This window comes from Rissa tridactyla, chromosome 8 (assembly GCF_028500815.1).
Source record: "Rissa tridactyla isolate bRisTri1 chromosome 8, bRisTri1.patW.cur.20221130, whole genome shotgun sequence".
NCBI classification, from domain to species: domain Eukaryota; kingdom Metazoa; phylum Chordata; class Aves; order Charadriiformes; family Laridae; genus Rissa; species Rissa tridactyla.
This window is the reverse complement of record NC_071473.1, coordinates 9,051,273-9,073,107: the sequence shown is the minus strand read 5'-3', so window position 1 is coordinate 9,073,107 and position 21,835 is coordinate 9,051,273. Positions and strand designations below refer to the sequence as shown.

The following is a 21,835-nucleotide window of genomic DNA, read 5'->3' as shown; positions in this document are numbered from 1 at the left end:
TTCTCCCCTTCTCCTTGCTAAATGTAATCCCTCAGCTGTAACAGCATCATTGTGCAGGGTGTGAGGACACTAACCAGACACTGCAGATCACGGCCCAGTGTAAAAGCCTAAATTGAAATCAATCGTTACCAATGAAGCTAACACAAAGGTATTGAAACTACAGTTCTGAGGATCTGTCATATGACAGATCAGCCACAGAGGCTGACTGTGGACTGCAAGAGTGGTAACTTCTTCAGTCACCCCCCAAGATCTTGTCAGAACTCAAGTCAAAGCCTTCAAACAGAACACGTTCAAACACACCTGTAAGAAGAATGCCCCAAAAGATTAGTTTTTTGAATCAGGTTAAGGCTGATATTTTCTGGTTTAGCTTAGATTTCTAACCAGTTAATACTACTCCTATTTAAATACAAGATAAAGCATGGTTTGCAAAGCAGCATAAACCAAGTCTGAATATAAGCCATCAAGGCTAAACTGCTGTTGGAGAGGTCCCTCGTGATCCTGCCCCAGGACACTCATTCTTGCCCTTGCCATTGTCACTAGGGTGCACTACTCACAAGAAGAAAAGTTAAGCATTCTTAAAAAGGTCACTAATACTAGTAAATGGGAGACGACGGGAGGACAGAGCTGGAGGTGAAGCATAAGCAAGAGTGAGAAACGTCACCTCTTTCAAGACTTCTCAAAAAGACTAAGAGCAGGACTGGGAACGGGGCCTGGCTCCCAGTCCAGAGTTCTGTTAACTAGGATACACTGCCCCAGCTAGTAACAGATTCTGTCCTGAACCGTAAGACCTACAATGCGGCTGCAGACATTACCTCCTTCACAGGCTGGCTGAATTAAAAAATTACTATAAGCAAAGCAGGCTTTTACTCCATGATTTTTTTCTCAGTAAAAATACGCTGTTTGTAATATTCTATTAATTGATCATGGAAACTATCAGCTATTCATTCACGGCACAGACAGTGAATGAAGAGTGTTTCTGCTCTCGCACTTTTCTTCACCAGAATTATGTGAAAATAAACCTGAATAATTTTTCCAATGAACCACGGAACTGGTTGAAGATCCATTTTGTTTATGTTTTCAGTTAGTGCCTTGACAAACAGGTCATAGTCTGGTGTAGGAAGAACCACCCCAGGAAACAGGTCAGATATGATGCCCTGTTAAGGAAAGACAGAATAGAACACTATTTAAATACAAATTTGGCATGGTTTGGGCAAACCAGGACAGATTACAAAAAGGGAAAATTCCCAGAGCATAAAAATATACAATTAAAACAATATTCATACAGATAACAGGAGCTTAAGAGGAAGTGTCCTCAGCTGGACAAAACTAACTTCTAGGCAAACTGTAGCCATGAAAGTATTCTGTCTGCATGAGACAGAAATGAGTGCCTGCACTTTTCATACACACACTGGCATGGTAAAAGCAAGCTTAACCTGCTGCAAGTTTGCCCCAAAAAGTATTCCAGGAAAGGATGTGAAACAGGTTGAAAGAATTTCAGTGACTAAATAGAACGGTGTGTGTTCTGAAATTTCAGAGCAATGCCTCTGTGTGTGCTTGTACCCTAGCTTTTAGGTTTTTAATATTGATTACTTTGTAGCTTAACATGGTCTTTATTTTATATTCAAGCAGCATGCAAACAGAAACTTCATCGTTTTCATTCTGCCTTCAAATTTCTAATTGACCTTAATTTAGTTGTCCACATCTCTTTTGCAGCACAAAGCCAGAACACAAACTTCAAAGAATGGTTTCCACAAATGACACAGAACAAATTGACTTTTAGCAAAATATCTTATAAAACATTTTATAGAATAACTTAGAAGGCACCACTGAAAGTTTGTTTTTCAAAATAACCCTAACGGAACCAAAGAGTGCATCCAGATCATTGGACTGAAATATCTCTATGCTAATATAACAGCATCTAGATCAAACTGTTCTAAATTAAGATAATGACCTGTTTCTGTAGGTTCTTATAAAGGACCTCATCATCTCAAAACTTAAGCACGCAGGCCTGATAGCTTACCTGAAACAACGGCACATCCTGTGCCAAGAATTTGGCCAAGTTAACATCCAGCAAAGCCCGAAGTAACAATACGCTTTCATTTTCAGTTGGGTACTTCAGTTTTAAGTTTCCTGCTGCTGTCAGGACAGATTTAACAGCACGCATTCCATAATCATAGTGATGCTGAGATGACAGCTGCTCAGAGCACAAACGGTAAGTGGCCACAATCTTCTGGGCAAGACTGTGGATAGTAAAATATCACATATAGAATGAAAATATCTCACCATGCAAGGAAAAGAATTTAAGTACCTATATACACAAAGTAACTGCAGTGATTATCAGACATATCAGCTGACAAGATGACCCAAAACTCCTAGGAAGTAAAACTGCAGATATATGCCACACCAGAGAATGTGTGCGCCATTTACGAATTTTGTTTGATATTATGATCCATTTTCCAAATGATCCTGGGTAGAGGTGCATATCCATCAACATGAGATGTTTCATGAGAATTGATGATAAAGAAGAATATTAAAAAATACTTTTTGGAGAAACAGAACATTGACAGCCTTCCAGAATTATATGCCTCAAACACACACATATGCCTTGTAGAGGAACGAGGTATATCAGACTCAACTGAGGTGGAAAATTCAGCATGTCTTACCTCCGAGAGTCCAGAAATCCCATTGAATAAAGTGAAATTTCTCCAATCAAAGCATAATCTGGAACCATCATGGCAACTGTTCGGAACAGTGCCTGTAAGAAAAAAAGTAAGATATAAGCTTAGACTATGGACTATGGTAATAAAGTGCCTGTTTTGCAAGCATAACATCTATCCATAAATTCACAAACTTTCAGAATTCAGGAATCATCTGAAATCTATGAGATTGCATTAGAATTCTATTCTATTATGATCTTATCAAGAGGTTCAAGAGGTCTGTGCTGAACACTACAGGAACATGTTTAGAGTGTCACAATCTAAAGAACTATTAATAGAGAAAAAGGGAGGTGTCATTCATCTCACTTTCATAATATACAAACTAGCTCGTGGTGTGATTAATGTTTTGTAGAAGGTCACGCAAAAAATTGTGGTAAAGCTAGAACTAGGACCGTATCAGTCTCTCTGCAGTGTCTCAGCAACTTGCAAAGTTACAATAAATTTAAATTGGGATTTGGATCACCAAGCCATTGTAAACCAGGAGAATTTCCACTTAGAGCACAGTTAAAGCTGTGAACTGGTATCAGTATGATTAGGCTGCAATCTTTCATCTGTGTATTTTGCACAATCCTCAACACTTACTAAAGCTTAGTGAAAAGCACAGCAGAATACACTTGAATGGATTATCAGTGTATTACTTGGTTGCTGCCTTCCTTTTCTTAGTACAATAGATCAGAAGTCGCAAATTCCATTTGATTTCTACAAGAAATCAGGATTACAGGTTTACCTTCAAATTATCAGGCAGCTCTGCCCGTCCAGCATACCCAGGATTCATCGTGATAAACACAGCACATGTAGGATTAAGAGAAATCTCTGTCCCTTCAAAGATGAATGTTTTGAGTTTGCGAATAATAGCTTGCTGGATGCTAAGTATTTGTTGGGCAACGACAGATAATACTTCAACCTAATACAGACAAAAGAGATTGGAAAACATAAGACACTTGGAGACAATATAAAATGTTTTTGTTTATATATTTTGACAGCTGTATTTGCATTCCTACAGGTGAAAACCACCCTGTGTCTGACAGCTGAGCCTGAATGTTATCTGCCTATTGAAGCGATCCTCTGAAAGTTAGTGCCACCATTCCCTACTCAACCGATGTAGACAGATGAACAGAGGCTTCTAAAAGCATCCCCAGGGAAATACCATGTGCCTGAAGGTAGATATCTAAGTTAGGTGGACAGGAACTCCCTCTAGAGGCCTCCAAAAGCATTTTCCTTTCACCTCAGACAACATAAAGAATTTAGGCTCTGCAGAAAGACTGATTCACTCAATGCTCCACATTGAAGATAAATGTATAAATGGGTAAGGCTGCCTTGCGCCAATCCTCAGTGCTTTAAAGTGTCAAGGTAACAGGATATTGGAAGATGAGAATGCTAACACTTAAATTCCTTAAAAAACAAGTTACAGCAGACAAATGGAGAAATTAAGGTGTTAAGGATACTAAAACATACAAAACAGAACTTCATGGAATTTCCACATTTACTAGTATGTACCTAAATCTATCTCCATCAAAATAACAATAAAACTTACCCAAAGTCATTAGTAACCAAATTAAAAAAAAATAAAATCAGAGTAAGACCAAGGAGGGGATTAGATACGTCTGGTTGCATAGCTAGTTAACCAGGTCACTCAGAGACACTCAGCTAGTCATCACAGGAATCCCTGCACTGGGATTTGTCTGTCTTGTGCTGAACATAGATGAACACAGCCCCACAGCTGTAGTTTGCTTTCTCAAGGAGAAGAGAGGGACAGTTCTTTCCTAACAAAGGAGTGTCACATACAAAAAGAGGAAATTGCACAGGAACAATTTTTTCAGCTAAAATAACCCAGAACACAAGACTTCTGCAACACAGCACGGGTAGGCACATGCTCCTACAGTAGGCAGCCGGGTACCTATTGCTGTGTCAGTGATTATCCAAACAAAGAGGCTACACCACAAATAAACGTAGAAAATTGGCAATAAGGCTGTCATGTCTAAATCTAAAACTTCTTTCATCTTAAAATAAAGTTTTATCATTTTATTTGCTTGAGTTAAGACCTTACCTCAATTCTATTGAACTCGTCAAAGCAGGACCATGCACCAGATTGTGCCAGCCCCTTAAAGAACTTGCCCATTGCCTTGTAATCGAGACCATCGGAGCAATTAAAGACCACACACTACAACAAAAAAACACACAGAGAACATCTCTCAGTATTAACAAAAATTCCACTTTAAAATTCTTAGCATCTAAAATGGAAAGGGATTATTATTGCTAATTTTGGATTACAACACTAGGATGCCATATAGGCACAGTCCCAGGTGTGTGCATCTTACAAATTATTTCTGTGAATAAAGAACAGGTACAGAACAAGCAGTACCTGCTTAAGAATGGCGTTTCAAGAAATAGCTACATATCCAAACACAAACAATGAAAGAAAAAAAGTTTTATTTTGGTACCTGCTTAGCTAGTGCTTTTGCTAGATCTTTTGTTGTTTCTGTTTTGCCAGTCCCAGCAGGTCCTTCTGGAGCACCACCAAGATTTAATTTCAAGGCACCCATTAATGTCCTACATAAACAAGATCAGAGATATTAGAAATAGTAATATTTAATGGCAGACAGTTTCTGAACAGATGGATAAGTATTTTCCTACACAGGTTCCCCTGAAAACAATTTCCTTGTTCCCTACTGACTTTGCAGCTTGCCCTAAAAAAACCAGTATTGTCTCATAACTGATCCCCAATTGCAGAAGCTCACACTCATGCACTTGGCCTACAAGGAATGTCAAGGCTTTTTATTACATGCATCCACCCTGTATATCTTCAACTACACAAGAAAATGCACAGTGCCATAAGCAAAATGTCAGAGTTTGCAAAAACACGTATTTTCATCAAGTGGCACTCCTCATGGTAAGAGCTTGAAGCTGGCTTTATAAATGCTTATAAAGTCAATCTTTAGAAATGGTTGAGAAAGCATAAAGGTTGTTTCATAAACGTGGGAATCACATTGCTCTCCAAGTGATTTTCATACTAAAAAGGAGATCCCTGTTAAGACTGGAGTTACCTGATTATTTCACAAAATCCTCATTCAAAGGCTTTGCCACCAAAAGCAGTTGTTAAGTTGTGTGAGTAGAGTCTGCTTGCTCTGTGCTTGCACTGAAACTACACCTGGCACAGCTGCCTGCATAGTCTTAGTTTAGACTGAGCTAATGCCAATGACAACAACTCCAGTTTACAGCTAATGCACCAGCCACATGGCTCTTTCAACACCACTGTGAATGCCAGAAGATTAAACATTTGCCAGCATAAGCATTAACATAGGCACTTAACTACAAGTGCCTTGTACGTAACGGTGACTTCACAGCTCAGTGCTGAAGTAAGATCTTTACAGCCTCTCCATGTATCCTGGAGATACTATAGAGAAAGCTCTTTAAACCTTAGACCTAAAATTACCTGCTGAGATAACCTGTGTCTTCAGGGCTCACCAGAAGTGAAATACCAAATGCCCTTGAATACTTCAGCCTTGGGGGATAAAGTATTTCCATTTTCACCGCTTGCAAGCAAGCAGAGGAACAGGAAGCTAACTGCATTCAAACATCCGTGAAGGGCTCTATAATTACCTCATTTATTTTACAGGCAGGCATACCCTGCCTACATGTCTTATTACAAAGAAATTAATTGACCAGTGCTACTGTAAAATTCTTTACAGTTCCAGTACCCTGAGCTGCCAACTTTTTTCAGAAGCACGTTCTTGGATACAACAAAGACCATTACTCTACTGGTGTAGAAACCTATACGCTGTAAATATTTTACCATATTTGGGAAAAGAAGATATATAAGATTTGCCTCCAGAACCTAAAATCTACAGGAAAATCTTAGCTGCTGAGGTTCCTGTTATTATTAACTATAACAAATGAAAGTAAATATAGATCAATCGAGAAAATGAAAACGTTATTCAGAGACAACATGGCTTTACCTATAACATCGATCTGTTAGTGGGGTTATAACCAGACGTAGAGAATTGCCCAGATACTCATAACCATATTTAGCTTCTGTTGTAATCATTCGCACTATTACTTCCTTCTCTTCCCAGTAGTATCTCAGCTGAGAAATCCACTGGAAGTCATTCAGATCAGTGACTTTGTCTTCAACCAATTTTGCAACCACATCACGAGCTGCAGAGTAAAACAGATTATTTGAAAAATCTAACCACTTCTACACTAGTTTACTTAAAACAATGTGTAAGTAAACTAGCACTTACTTAGAGCTATATAAGAGTAAATCAACATTTAGAGTAGTAGGCTGGCTTTCATGTTAGAAAGGGAATGATTTGCATAGGGAATGAGTTTAATTTGATCTAGATTCCATTGTCTGTTCTGAGTAAATGGGAGATAGTTGTGCAGGACTCGGCAATCTCCATTTGCCCAAAGACACTTTGCAATAACTCTGCAAAGGTTGTTTAAAGTTAGAGAAAGCATTTTAACTGCCTGTTTAAAATAGTTCACGCAACTGATGACCGCGGCACTGACCCAGATGTAACAAGAGTACCAGCAGCTGCACATTTACCGTGTACATCAATGACAGTAAGAGCTCCAAGGGTGAGTCGGGCTCCAGTGGACAGCTTTCCTCTCACTAACTCAACAATGTCCCCAATTTGTAGATTACTCTTCTCCAAGAAATCCTGTCACAAAAACAGAACACAGGCATTAACGTAATGCTGTAGCTAGCAGTTCCTAAGTTTCCATGGGTGCAGTCATTGGAGAGAGCCCTTCCAACAAAACATAATAATGGAAGTCCTGGCACTACACAAACATTTAAAGTTCTCTTTCGTATACTGGCATTTTATTTTGCTATGAACACTTCAAAAAGCTTTATGGCCTGAAAATAGTGTAAGCAGAAGTCCACTTACCCTTCTTCCTAACAGAAATGACAAAATTCTACGCTAGGAGATGAGCAGATTGTCTCTGTTGGGTAAATTTGGATTAGATTTCTACTTTGAATTACTAGTAAATTGTAAATTAATAAAACTACTAGAAATTTAAGATTCTCCTAACTTTACTATAAACATTTTAAATTATTTTCTCATGATTAAATGTGAAAGTTTAATGAAATGAAAGATTCATGAAATTTTCACTAATGATCTAGGCAACAGGACAGAGTGTACCCTCAGCAAGTCTGCAGATGATACGAAACTGGGAGGCGTGGTTGACAGACCACTCCATGGTGTGCTGCCATTGAGAGGGACCTCACCAGACTGGAGAAATAGGCAGACAGGAACCTCGTGAAGTTTAACAAAGGGGAAGGTCCTGCATCTGGGAAAGAATAACCCCACGTGCCCGTACATGCTGGTGACCAACCAGCTGGAAAGCAGCTCTACAGAACAGGACCTGGATGCTGGTGGACCACCACATCAAATGTGAGCCATCAATGTGCTCTTGAGGCAAAGATGGCAACAGCATCCTCGGCTGCACTAGGCAGAACATCACCAGCAGGTCAAAGGAGGTGATCCTTCCCCTCTAGTCAGCACTGCTAACGCCACATCTGGAGTGTTGTGTCAGTTTCCGGCTCCCCCATAGAAGACAGGCATGGGCATACTGAAGCAAGTCTATTAGCAACCTGGTTTGGCCCTGCTTTAAACAGAGGTTGGACTATATGATGTCCAGAGGTCACTTATATTCTATGATTCACTGTCCTGTGATTCTTTCTCATTTTTCTTAACCTATGGATTGTTCAGGATATTTACTTTGAAAGCAATAAACATTTTCAGATCTTCAACTGGTATTAAACAACACAGGTAAGTTAAACCTAAGATATTCAGGATACAGAAACAAAGAGCTAATATTATAATATTATAATGTAGCATTTGGTGTAAAGTTTATTAAAACGGTACTATTTCCACGTTTAAAAAAGCAGCTCAAACACTCTGCTGACAGAATTATTCCCCAAATACACCCTCATCCACCTAGCTCAATTAGAATCAGACAAAAGCACACTCAACCAGAAATTATTTCCATTACTTGAGCATGCATTCGATTAGCCTCAGTGAAGGGACACTTAGTATTGTGATGACAGAGGCACTACAAATGCGTAAGAAAAGTTTCTTGTATGAAAAAACAAACTTGGCTGCTGCACCTTTATCACCAAGAGAATTTAGCAATAACCAGACAAATAGCTGCACCATTCTGTAAGGAGAGATTTCTGCCTGCACATTTCCCTGGGGCTTCACATGTAAAGACAGGAGTTAGAAATAAAAATACATAGTGTCTAACAACCAAGCAAACTTTTTGTTTGGTACTTTTATTTCCACCAATATCACTTGTAAAAAAAAGTAATACAATTTCCTTCAGTGGGATTTCTCCTGATACACAAAGTAAATGAGAGCAAGCCCCTGCTAAGATACAAGAAAAAATGAAATAGAAAACAAAGCATAATGGCATGAGTAAATTGTAACATGCTGTTGACTGAAGATCTTTGCTAGAAGGAGCTTTTTATTAATAAATCAGCGTTTAGTGCTTAGAAATAGAAAGGTAGAAGAAAATCTTACCATTAAAGTTCCTTTCCTTATAGCCTCAGACACTTCTTCTGTCCAGTAAATGGATGAAACGCAAATAACCACCTGTCCAGGCCACTGAAGTACCCACGTTTTTCGAGGAACCTTAAACAAAAAGATCCATTCTAGACACGTAAGGTCATAAAAACAGATTAGATTATGGCACTCATAACAATTACTTTCCCCAAATTTCTTTTGTCTCATGCTATAAATAAATAAGAATCAGCATGGAAAGCTTTGATAATTTCTCTTCAAGAAATTCAGAGTTAAAACTTCAAACTAGTGCTACTGAACAAGGAGAGCTGGATTCCACTTAGCTTCAAACATGTTTCTCTGGTTAAGAATTTGAGCAATCTGCTCACGTACAATTGCTTGTGAAATCTATTCTATACTATAATTCAGGAACAATTACCTTGATATATCCTCTTATGCCATCTTGAAGAACTTGTCTTATGCTGGCCAGCATCATTTCCTCTACTTGCAAAAGCCATTTTTCTACCATGCCCTTCAAAAAGAAAAAAACAGTTAAGAGTCAATAAACATTTCCTGATTATATTCTTCTTAAAGGACAAATTCTTTGAAATGTATTAGGCTTCAGTATGCTTTCTGCTGATCTGGGTGTGGTATACAGGAGGATTTCCCAGATTCTGACAGGCAATACTGCAGCTTAACACTGTCTGAAGACAGGTAGATCTGGTTACCTCTAAAGACAATCCAGCCGAAGAAACACCTGGATATGCTTCATATAAGCATAAACAAAAAACGCAGATCACAGTTTGCATGGTCAGTTAAGCTTAGTCGTTTTAACCCAGGGCATGTTTTCTCCTTGCAGGATTAAGGGAAAAAGGGTATCTGTGGCTCTTTTTGGTTACCATACAGCAATTCAGCTCCATACCTTCACTTTGAGAAAAGCAGAAAAAGCTGGAACTGAGATACTTTTCCAAACTTATAATGGTACTATTTCTACTCAGTTCCCTTTTGAACTAACGCTGTGATTCTTCACTCCCAGCCATTCATTATTTCCCTCATTCCTCTCTGTTTCCATGCTGTGCAATGTTACATACATAGGTATATAGAGAGCTTGGTATATATCTATCTATCTACATCTTAAAAATAGTAGGTGCGTAAAGCTGCAGAAAAGTGCCTAGAGGAATTTACCCTCAAAGTGGTATGTCTTACTCCTTTTTGTAGGAAATCCTTTTTGTCCTAGAGTACCAGTCTACACTCTCACTTCCTGAACATCTTTCGTGATCTGATCCTAAACGTTTTACACTTCACATCCCCAAAAACATACGCTGTAGGCAAAGTATTAATGTAATCTCATATAGTTAAAAAAAATAAATTACTTTTGCATTCGCTGGATAGATTTTATCTATGAAAGGAACAATTTCTTCCTCTGAACTGATCATGCCCACAATCTCCAGATCTTCTGTGAACTCCAGTTTAGAAATTCCTTCAAAACACTTCTTTAAATGTGGTTGTACTCTAAGGGGATCCTTTGTTTCGGACAGTATTTCGAGCAGCTCATCATTAGACAGGAAAAAGAATCTGTTAGAAAAATACAGTTAATGAACATGCATTTCCCAATTATGAAAATTGTCGTTAATAAACTATTAATGCAAGATAGATGGAATTGGTTCTATTGTTGCTTAGGACAGTAGTATAAACAGAGAATAATATCAATTCCCTTTTCTTAAGCAATTTTTAGCATTATAAAACTCATTGCACTTGTTTTTTCAGCATGTCAATATGACCATCCTTTTACACAGAGGAAGAAAGAAGGGTTTTCAAACTCACACAGGGAAGACCAGATATATCTACGCAGCCACTAAGTACCTTGTAAAAACATAGAATCCTATTCCCCATAATCATATATAACTCCTATGAATTGCACACCCCTGCACAACTAAAGAGGGCAGGGCAGAGACATAACTGCAAATCAGCCACGGGAAGGTAGCAAGTTCCTTCAAAAATTCCCTGTAAGTGATAACGTTTTGCTAATCATAAGTTTACACTGTGCTAGACAGATTTTGCCTCCCCATCTCTGCCTGTCCCTGGCATTGCAAATTTAACTGAAGCCAAGGAAAACGAATGATGTCTGGAGAAAACAACAGGTTTTCATTTTTTGTTGCATGGGACTGTGTCCCATGTGTGTTTATAAAATTAAACTTTTCAGTTCAGTAGAAACAGTTTGAAAGAGCTTATGGCTTTTTGTCTCTAACTTAGGCCTGTTTAATAAATTTACCTTGGGAAAAATAATCTTTTCTTCTCCAAGTAAGTATTCAACCCTTTTTGAATGTCTTCTAAGAGAGTATTTGCTTCCTGAAGTCTGTCTAACATCATGGGTTGTTCAGTTGCTACAAGTACTTTTGTGTCTTTCACCTTTGTAAAAACAAATACACAGCAGAAACTGCAAAAGTTGCAATAGGTTTGTACATTAAAATTGTTATCAGTCACACGTACTGCAGGAAGGTAAATAGCTATATATTCTGTAGTGTAGTGTGCCTTCATGTTATTGAATATGTATGCGTTATTTGATAGTTTTTCTTTTCAGACTGTCATTTTTACCAATTTGAACTTTACAGACAATAATGCAACAAGGAAACATCCCCAGGAATGAAAATCTTTGGCACTTGCTTCTGTGTCTGGAGCTTGCTACATTTTTTTCCATTCACAAATAAGTTCTGCCAAACAGAGCCACAGTACATGCAATTATTCTCTGTTCTTGCCATCTAGGTCACATTTTTCTCTCTGATAAAACTCCTCTTAACTTGAACGGATACACCTATTTCAGAACAGGCTCCCTCATTCACAGAGTCTGAGCTGTTAGACAGGTCTCAACTTCTATTTTGTTATACTGATTATTTCAACATCTTTATCACACAATCACACACTCCCAATGTTTTTGGCAAACATCTCAGTTCACACTACCACTAAGCATCTGGCCTCTTACCCAACTTCTTAGTTATAGTGAACTGGATACCCAATTGCACTTACTATCCACATTATCTCATCCTGGCACGCTACCATCTCAGTACGTATTCACCAAAGTTTTAAGTAACCATGCCACCACATACTAGAGAACAATAATATGCAAAAATATCCATTTAGTTGCTCTAATAATGTGTATGCCTTAAAAGCATAATACAAAATCTAACTGTATCCAGAAAATACTTTGTACAGATTGTCAGTGAACTCTGAAGCAGATCCTGAAAGCACAAATCCTTCATCTTTCTAATTCTGATCATTTAACCATACAAAAGCCAGAAAAATCTAGAATAAAAATGTTAATTGACCTCTAATTCACCCTGCAATATCCAGCCTTAACAGAACTCTCTAAGCAATGATATAATCTACCACTTTTACTGCAAGACTGAAATCCTTTTAGTAAAGGATCTTCCACTCCGTATTCTACCTTCTTGTGACTTAAACACACATATCTGACTCCAGAAAAGCTAGTATATCTTAATGATAGTAATAATCATGTTACCAGATGTGCATAAAAATACATGATTTATTAAATGCAAGCACTTACCACTTGTGCCATAATGTCCTTCCAGTATGTATCCACAATACCAAACTTTCTGCCCTCTTCAGGCATTTGAGCTATAATGTCTTCTGAACTAAAAATTGGTTCCAGATACAACCATGTTGCCTGACATTTTAACCAGCTGTCTAGAATATCTTGCATCAAACACAGCTTATCTTCCCAAGCCTGTAATAAAAACATTTCATATTTAAGCAAAATTTTATCAAGAATTAATCTACACTGAGGAATCAAAGAGCATGAGTTACTTATCTGCAAAGAAAAAAAAAAAAAAGAGAAAACCACAATAAATTGAACAATTTTAAAAGAAGGAGAAACTTTATTTTTAAAAAACAAACACTAGTAAACACCTGAATTTTTCTTATAAACAATAGATGTATTCTTTCACTAGCACTTTTTACAGCAATTTGTGAGAACTGCCCAAGAAGTGCAGAGATGACTGGCATGGCAATCCAAAAATCTCCTTTTTTAATTCAACTTGTGTCCTTTCTATCGTCTAATCAATGAAAAGATAAAAGCCTAACAAGCTATGCAGCAGACTGAATAAATGTCAGTTCACAGGCCCTACATACAGTGTGTTCAACCTTTGGCCTCCCCAAAAAAAAGCTATTTCATGTAACTCCAGCAGTACAAATCGGTTTTAAAACCAGGCAGAGATTCTTTTTGAATAAAGAATTCCAGACAGCATTAATTTTGCAACTTTGACAGTGTACAGTACAAGGGATATGCAAGGGAACGTATTGCAGGGAGAAAACACAGTCAGCCTGTATTGTTCATCACTCTGCAGGAGGTACATGGAGATTGTTAAGATAGCTCTATATTAATTGCTCCCTTTCATTTCACCAGCTCTACTGGAAAGCAGAAATCAGCTTTACCTACAACTTGGCTAAAGTCCGCAGGAATGGACAGAATTCAGGTCTTAGCATTGCTTACAAATCAGCACTATTAGGCCAGAAAAAGTGATATTAAATACTGATGGGAAAGAAGTTTCTGTGTTCTGCATACTCTTCCTATTAGAAATTCATTATCTTTACAAAATAGTAAGACAGCTAACAATAAAGACTTTGAAACCCTTGTGGATCATGCCAATACCAGAAGATAACAAATAAATTATCTCTCATAACGGACACACCCATGTCTTTTTACACAGTGCAGTAGGATTGGTTTAAATCAACTGACCCATTCCCAAGACATTCAACTGAAACCCCGTGCTTAATGACTAGATTAGCAATGCAATTACAATTTCTTTAGCTGTAAAGCAAGCTTTGCATACCTTTGCCTGGAAACCGTTAGTTCAAAGCTCTTGAAGAAAAATATGAATGTGTGTTCTTAGAAACAGTTAAAACTATTTAACTTCATATCGTGCCAAAATACTTTAAAGCACTTAGGGAAAGCATATTATGAGAGACACAAGCTCAGTCAAACCAGCTTTTCCTTACCCGGCATTCAGCTTCTATTGGTTTGATGAAGGGAGAGCCACACATTGTCTGGGTTTTAACAACGTGATCATCCAGCAAAAGCTGGATGTCATCAACTGCTGACAGGATGCTGGTGTTCTGTAAATACATCATCTTTTAATAAGGAAAATGGAAGTTGCTTTATTTCACTGCTCTTCAACCTCACCCTCATTCAGATTTGAGTTTCCCCCTTCTCTATAATGGTTGAAGGTAAGAAAGTAGCAAGGCATTGAGAAAGCCTACGACGTGTTTGAAGATACTCTCCACTGTACATCTCTGTTCCAAAGGTCAAGAGACAGACTGGGTGTGAATGGGAAGCTAGACAGGGATGCTAGTGACTTCTAGCTCAATCTTTTGGACTGCATGTGATTTCTTGTCTCTTTTGGGCCAGTTAAAATTGCACTACTCTCCAGCTTTCCATAGAACACTGCAAAAGCTCTCAGGTTTACAGATTTGTTAGGATTAATATGTTGAGATCACAAGTTATCCAGATACTAAGGTCCAAATATAAGGATATATAGTAATGGAGACATTTGTCCAGACTCTGGGATATCATACCACTTTCCATCATGCCACAATGAATCAGCAGTAACTTCCCTCTAATATTTCTCAACTGGTATTCGGAATCAAAGCAATTCTTTTCAATAATATATATATTGATTTGGTGTTTACTCACAGTATCCTGGTATTTCACCAGACTGAACTGCATGTTGACCCACTCTGATTTCATTTTCTCTATTGATTTCTCTAAGGAATACTCCTTACTTGCAGCTGCTCCAATAGGTTCCAGCCTAAATTAAAATGAAACATAGCTTTGAAATGTTTTTGCAACATAGCTGAAGAGTAAAAAAAAAAAGAAGTTTTAGGTAGAGCTGCATATCAGGCTGCCTTGCATGTGGATGTGTTCATAATATCGTAGACTCTTATTTCAGGGATTATTTTTGCAATTTCAGGCTCACCAAGTTAGAGATATTAATATTAATTTGGAGGTAAATACAGACAGAAAATTCTGAACATGCAGATCAAGTGGTTTAGGAATATGACTCTGGTTTTTGGTGCCTCTGTGTTATAATAAGAACTGACAGTTCCATCTGTAGCTTGATAAAATACATTTGATTTTACAGCAGGGTCTAACAGCACACAAAAATACCCAAACAAACTAATACTTGGTATCTGACATATGAAATACAGTGATTGTCTAAAAACAGAGAATAAAGTAAGCTTCTTACTGATCGATATGTTTTGAGAGTCCAAATTCCAATATGTTTTCAAGAGTAGTAGTTTCATCAGGTCTGATCTCACATCCTACAAGTTTACTAATCTGAAAATAAAGTAAGAAATAAAAACTATTATCTAGATGCATGTTTGTAACAGACTTTTAAAACAGCAAGAAATAAATGCTAAAGAAGTATTAATGCAACCCCCTAATTTGATTTTCCACCATAAATTATTAATTCAAAGAAGCCCCTAGTTGTACCATTACAAATTATAAAACTGTGTCTACCATATGACAGGTTAAAGAATCTTCTTATTGTGAAATACAGAACTATTGCTGTATTTCACAGTATGGAATATATGGAGTAGTATACCAAACTGTCAGCTTCTGTGGTAGAATACTCCCACAGTGAAAGCAGTTTAAAGTACCTGCTCCCAATGTCTCTCCTTCATTCCACGATTGCAGGCAATTGACAGGACAGGAAGATGCTGTTTAAATCTATCAAGCTTATATTTCATAGTTTCTGCTAAGCGTCTAGGCCCAGCCAAATCTGGAAAACTCTTACTCAGCTTGTACATAGTCCTCCACATATTTCCAACTTCTTCAGTAATTTCATCAGCATTTAACTTCTGGAGACATCCTGAATACAACAGTGTAGAAAAAAGCACAGCAGGCACATCAGCACAAGGAGATTGCCAGGGTGGTTTATTTACAGGGATTTATAATCACTCTCCTTTAACTGGAAATCAATTGTGTTACAAAAAAGATTATCGTAATGCAAAATCCAAGTCAACAACTTTATTTCACACTGCTTGCGTAGCAGCATTTATTTCTTCAACACTATTTTCGCACAACTAATCAAACCCTTCAGCTTCTACTTAACTAACTGAAAATGACACGTTTCATCAAATGAACACAAAGCCTTACCATTCATCCATTCCTCAGATTTGGTATGGAAATTATACGCTGTTATCCAAAGTTGCTCAAAGGGTTGTTTGTTTGCAATTATAGTTTGCAGTAGAGGAAATTGACTCCTCTCCCGCTCAAGTAACTCCTCTTCTTTATTAATAGCCTTTAATAAGGGGAAAAAAAATAAAATCTTATTTCCATCAAAAATTCCTTCTGTTGTTTAAGCTTTTAAACAGGTAATATTGAATACAATTTTTTTTACATGTCATAAAGACAGCTAGATTTGTAGATTTAGGCCTGTGGATTCTAGTTAAATTAGGCGACTGTGTTCTTGAAAATTCCCCTAGCTGTTTGTTGGTAGCATTTACTACTCAAATAATTTTAAAATTCTACATCCCTTTTAGAAACAAATAATGCACCGTGGCATTCAGTGAAACCAAGGCTCACAAGTAACCAACCCACTTTGAAACCTAATTGCTTTGAAATTGAATTGAATTTGAAATGGAATTGAATTGAAACTTAATTGCTTATTCTGATCTACCTATAATAACATCAGTACTGTTAACTCACACTAATTAAATATACCAGATGCCTTTAAATCAGATTAAGAGTGTTGATATGTAGGACTAGCAATTTATCTAAATCCTAAACTCATTTAATTGGTTCAATTTTCTCTTTTGAGTGGGACTTAATTAAAATCTTGATCCTTAAGGCTCCATAGATGCAGAAATATCATTGTCTCGCTGTGATTTAGAAGATTAATTAAGCCTCACAATGCCTGTGATTATCTTGAAGGTAACCCTTCTCCTTTCCCAGCAGCGGCATAGTGAAGACAAACTATTGAACCTAGAACTACACAGTACACTGGATGGAGAGCCCCGAGTAGAATCTAGGACTCTTGGTCTTCGGTTTCCTTCTAGCATCTGAAACTTCCCTTTCTGTGATACAACACATTTTTAATGCCGATAGGCAATTTCTGGAAATGCCACAAAGAGCTGAAAAACATTTGGTTTTAATTAGAGGACAAGCAGAGGGGCTGAAAACACAGCTCCAGCAGCACAAACCATGATTCAGGGAAAATGCTACCTCCTTAACATTCTGCTCCTGACAATGTTGCCAGAAGAATTCTCTTTTCTGTGGATAGCATCCAGCTACTACTGACCGCTTGGAAACACTGAAATTCAGTATTTCAATTTTTAAAACTCCATAAACTTTTTTTTCCCCAAAAAATATGCTCTTCAGCTCAGCAGTAGGGACAACTCAGCATACAGGGACAAGAAGACATTGGCCACGTTTGTGAATTTGGAAATTTTAAAGCCATCTGGACAATATATGGCCAGAACCCTGACAAAAACAGGGACAGGAATGAAACTTTTGCTCATCCAGCACATTGCAACCCACTCCATACTTGACTAATAAATACTAACCTCAAATTCTGTTAGTGCATTATCTAGGTTCTTATTTAACTCCTTAAATTTCTCAGCGTTGTTCTTCATTTCTTCTATGGTCATGACATCCCGCTTTTTGTAGCTTTCTACTTCTCTGTTATAACCTTCAAGAGTTTCCTCAAACTGAGAACACCTGAGATAAAGACAGCTAAGATAATACGATGTTCTGTTTCATTCCTTTTCAGAGTTCAATCATTTTATTAACAGGCACTGTCAAAAAAAATCTGATCTCAATACTACTGTAAATATAGATGTCAGTGAAAACCCATTAATCAGTTACATCAATACTACATAGTTCACAAGAGTAGAATTCAAGGTTCATTTTCACACCTCCCAATTAATTTAGTTCACTTACATTTGCCACCTTTACTACCTGGAAGAAATAAAGGAAGAGCGAACACAATGTAACAAACCTATGTGTAATGCTGTACTAACCAATATAACAAGATAAAGTTATGAATATTCTAGCAACATCCTTCATTCCTCCCTTCAGACCTGTTTAAGCACAGGAATATTCTAATCCACCCTCATCAACAGTATTTTTCTGAAATCTCCACAACACTGTAAACCAGGTTTTCTTCCTTACTTTCTCAGCTCCCTTCCAAGCTTTCCTTCTTTGATCTCCCTCTTAATGATAATGAGATTTTAATTTTTTAAAAAATACCCAGTGAAAGAAAATGTCTTAACATCATACCTTTCAAGTAAAACCATCTCTGCGTGATTCCTCCTGTTATACAACTGATCTCTACTGTTTTCAAAGACTATCTCAATCTGATCAGGCCAATGGAAAACTCTGCTGTTCAAGTTTATGTCATCGTCTAAAATAAAAAATATATAGACATCTTTAAGAAAATACCTTTCAACGAATAATCTAATAGAATGGCTGTTGTGAAAAGTAAGCAGAATAGCTAAAACTACAATTAGGAATAAGCTGTCTAAGAAGCTCCATATTTCAAGCTGCTGGATGAATTATCTTCACTGCAAAGAGAACTGTTCTCTAAAACAAGTTAGATTGATAGCAAAACTCTAAAATCAGGTTAAGAACGTGAAATTCTCTGAAGACGACCTTAGTTAGACAGAGAAAATTAGTAAGAACAGCTATTCCAGAATATAAACTCCATTAAACTACACAAAGACCACTCCTAACCAGATGTATATAACATACCTACGTAAGGTGGATAAAAGTAAAGTTTAAACCATTTTTAGTCCACAATTCGTAAATACTGAATTATTTACAAAAGCTAGAGCATAATAACTACAATGAGCAGATACCTCTATCTTTGTATATGTCTATTTTTTCAGTGCACTTAGCACATTATAAGTAACTGCAGGACACATGCTTACAAACCTAGCTACAAAGAATAGGTAATTATGAAATACTGCACATGCAAACATTCCAGTCCAAAATGTAACCCAAAAACGGCCTGGCTTCCATATGCATCCTAATTTTTATCAGAAATAAATTCTAATAAACGTGGCATATCCTAGTTATTTCTATTACTGTCTGATCTCAGTGTATTCTGCTCTAAGGAGAAAGGATCATCTGCCACTGTAATGGGGATGCAGTCATGTAACTGCTCTTCATTTTTATGTACAGCAAATAACACATAGCACCTGTGTACACCATAGTTTTTGCTTTAAACAGAAGTGCAAACTAAAAGCATCTTCTACAGATGTTTCCTCCACCTTGGACAACAGCCTTTATATTAACTAAGAACAGCAAAACGACAAAAAGCCCCCCCGATCTAATGTTCAGCTGCAGAGACGCAAGTTCCCACACTTTCCAAAAGCTGTCATAGAGCCTTGGAGACATTGCTTTTTAGATGGTTTTTCACTGTAGACTTTTTATGGGATAACATAGAAGTGTAACACCATTTGACCAGACTATATGCAATTAATCTGATAATGCCTAAGACATTCTCTAAAACACACAAAAAAGCACTGTCTGTGCTATATGCCATTTGTCTAACCATTCCTTCCTGCACCAGTACATTTTGGCCTCTACTAAATTCTTTTTATTTCTTTTTGGTCTGTTTTGAAGCTTTCCATTAGCATTCTAGAAGATGCAACATTCACCCATGCAGGCCCCAGTATCTCTATATAAGTATTTTCATATGAGACTTTCATATTCTGTAACTGAGACATACAAGAAAGATCAGCATAGTCCATGAGGAATTCCAGTCTGTGTGCTGCTTCAGCGACCTCCTGCCTCAGTTTACGAACAGTAACTTCGCTGGATTTCTTTAAGTATGCATCGAATTCCACTATCTCTTCAGTGCTCAGAGGCACCTCACTTAGTCTATTTGCAATTAAGTTATATTCATTGCAAATTCTATAACAAAAAGAAAAGAGATATATCACTGCAACTGTAAGTGAACAGAGATGCAAGATCTTGTTAATGAAGTTTGTCTTTTAAACAAGAATATTAAATTTCTTCATAAATTAAGTATTCAGATTGAATACAGACAGCAGATAGGCGTTTATTAAGGATGCCATTTTACTCTGTACAATCAGTTCTATTGTCCTACTATGTTTACAAGAATTGATACATAATAGAATGATTGCTAAATTGGTTCCAAATTACAGTTAATGCCATATTAACAGTGTCCTTCCTATAGGTTTAGAATTTCCTTTCAAGGCCAAATCTGCTCCAGAAAGAAATGTCTGAATGCAATAAGCAAGAGCTCACTTAATCACCCCACAAAAAATAAAATCAAGTGCATGGTATGAAACAAAGTTATAAAGAGAAAAATTATTAAACAATCAGATTTTTTTTTATATTTTATGTGGGAACAGAAAATACAGAACAGAAAAGGTTCTGTTATTTTCTTTCTTCATAGTGATACATTTTCTTGTTCCAGATTCCAGTTCAGTACTACCAGTAGCTAAACAGACAGTAGGCATGCAAAGAGCAACCACACACAAAGGATAGGTTTATTTAAACCAACTCAAGCCTTACAAATGTTAGGCGCTCAGCATAAGATTGCTGTCATAAACTAATTGATTGTCTAGATCCCCTCCACTGTGAGCAGAGGCCCCTCTCGACTATGGTTCTTCTCCACCTGCAGATGCTTTTTAATTAAATGGGTTAAATAATTTCTTTAAGGCTATTGTCTCTCTCCATTCACTGCGGAAGTATTCTTTAATTGCCAGAGTGTCGGGGGTTTTTGTTGGGGATTTTTGGTGTTTGAGGGGTGTGGGGCTGTTTTTAATTCACAGAACCAGCATTATCGCTGGAGTCATTACACTGGAGTCAAATTATATTTTAAAGGTCCTTTCTTTTTTTGTTGTTGTTGTTGTTTTGTTTTTTCTTTAAACTTGCAAGATATGAAAACAGGACCATTATTTTGGGACCAAAATTCAGGGGCGAGACAAATGCAGTGCTGCATAGTACAGTCTTCACGTTGCTTTAGCTTGACAGCCGCAGGGGAAGCAAGGACCTCAACCCTAATCCTAGAAGGTTAGTAAAGGAGGTAAGAACACTGGTGTATTTCCAGTCTAATCTCTGTGTACACCCTATACAGACTAAGGTAGAAATTTATTTACAAGTATTTCCATTCCTGTTAATTTTAAATGCCCACTTTGGTGTCCTTGCACATGTCTTGTCAGCAGTAGAAAACCCAGTAGATGAATAAAGATATCTCATCCACAGTTATACAGCATCAGTCCATGCAGACAGCAAGAATCATGCACGCTAACAACATGTACCTTTCATTTAACTCTCTGTTTTCCATCACTTCAAATTCAATCAATCTATCTTTAAGATTTTGGGTCCGACTGCAGAGTTCCTCATTCAGTTGTACAGCATCCAGACAGAACATGGCCAAAGGGACAGTGACATGCATGGAAGCAATCTCTCTTTTCAGTTTTGTTAAGCTGTCAATCTTCTACAAATGGAAAATAATAAATTTGTTATTTTTCCTTAATCCATAGATGAAAAATACTAAACAACAATGCTAATTAGCTGCCATCTGGAAAATGGATAATATATTCCAAACAGAACAAGGAACA

At 37.2% G+C, this 21,835-nt stretch overlaps 1 protein-coding gene across 8 annotated transcripts in view; it reads right to left on the bottom strand.

Annotated features, from left to right (window-relative positions):
• The window catches only part of DNAH3 (dynein axonemal heavy chain 3), a 66,728-nt gene that overhangs the window by 27,135 nt on the left and 17,758 nt on the right, over window positions 1-21,835 (bottom strand). For 7 of the 8 annotated variants that reach the window (XM_054210948.1, XM_054210953.1, XM_054210951.1 and 4 more), the window contains 22 exons: window positions 21,533-21,711; window positions 19,972-20,156; window positions 18,519-18,642; window positions 17,804-17,957; window positions 16,395-16,539; window positions 15,896-16,107; window positions 15,481-15,572; window positions 14,928-15,042; window positions 14,234-14,350; window positions 12,783-12,962; window positions 11,493-11,629; window positions 10,594-10,795; window positions 9,660-9,752; window positions 9,242-9,352; window positions 7,264-7,378; window positions 6,674-6,872; window positions 5,159-5,267; window positions 4,765-4,878; window positions 3,445-3,621; window positions 2,664-2,755; window positions 2,021-2,240; window positions 1,020-1,154 (listed from right to left, as the gene is read on the bottom strand). In XM_054210948.1, coding sequence (XP_054066923.1) covers window positions 1,020-1,154; window positions 2,021-2,240; window positions 2,664-2,755; window positions 3,445-3,621; window positions 4,765-4,878; window positions 5,159-5,267; window positions 6,674-6,872; window positions 7,264-7,378; window positions 9,242-9,352; window positions 9,660-9,752; window positions 10,594-10,795; window positions 11,493-11,629; window positions 12,783-12,962; window positions 14,234-14,350; window positions 14,928-15,042; window positions 15,481-15,572; window positions 15,896-16,107; window positions 16,395-16,539; window positions 17,804-17,957; window positions 18,519-18,642; window positions 19,972-20,156; window positions 21,533-21,711 — 3,207 coding nt within the window. Of the gene's footprint in view, window positions 1-1,019; window positions 1,155-2,020; window positions 2,241-2,663; window positions 2,756-3,444; window positions 3,622-4,764; window positions 4,879-5,158; window positions 5,268-6,673; window positions 6,873-7,263; window positions 7,379-9,241; window positions 9,353-9,659; window positions 9,753-10,593; window positions 10,796-11,492; window positions 11,630-12,782; window positions 12,963-14,233; window positions 14,351-14,927; window positions 15,043-15,480; window positions 15,573-15,895; window positions 16,108-16,394; window positions 16,540-17,803; window positions 17,958-18,518; window positions 18,643-19,971; window positions 20,157-21,532; window positions 21,712-21,835 lie in introns of those variants that run through there. The other variant, XM_054210956.1, reaches the window with a different exon arrangement.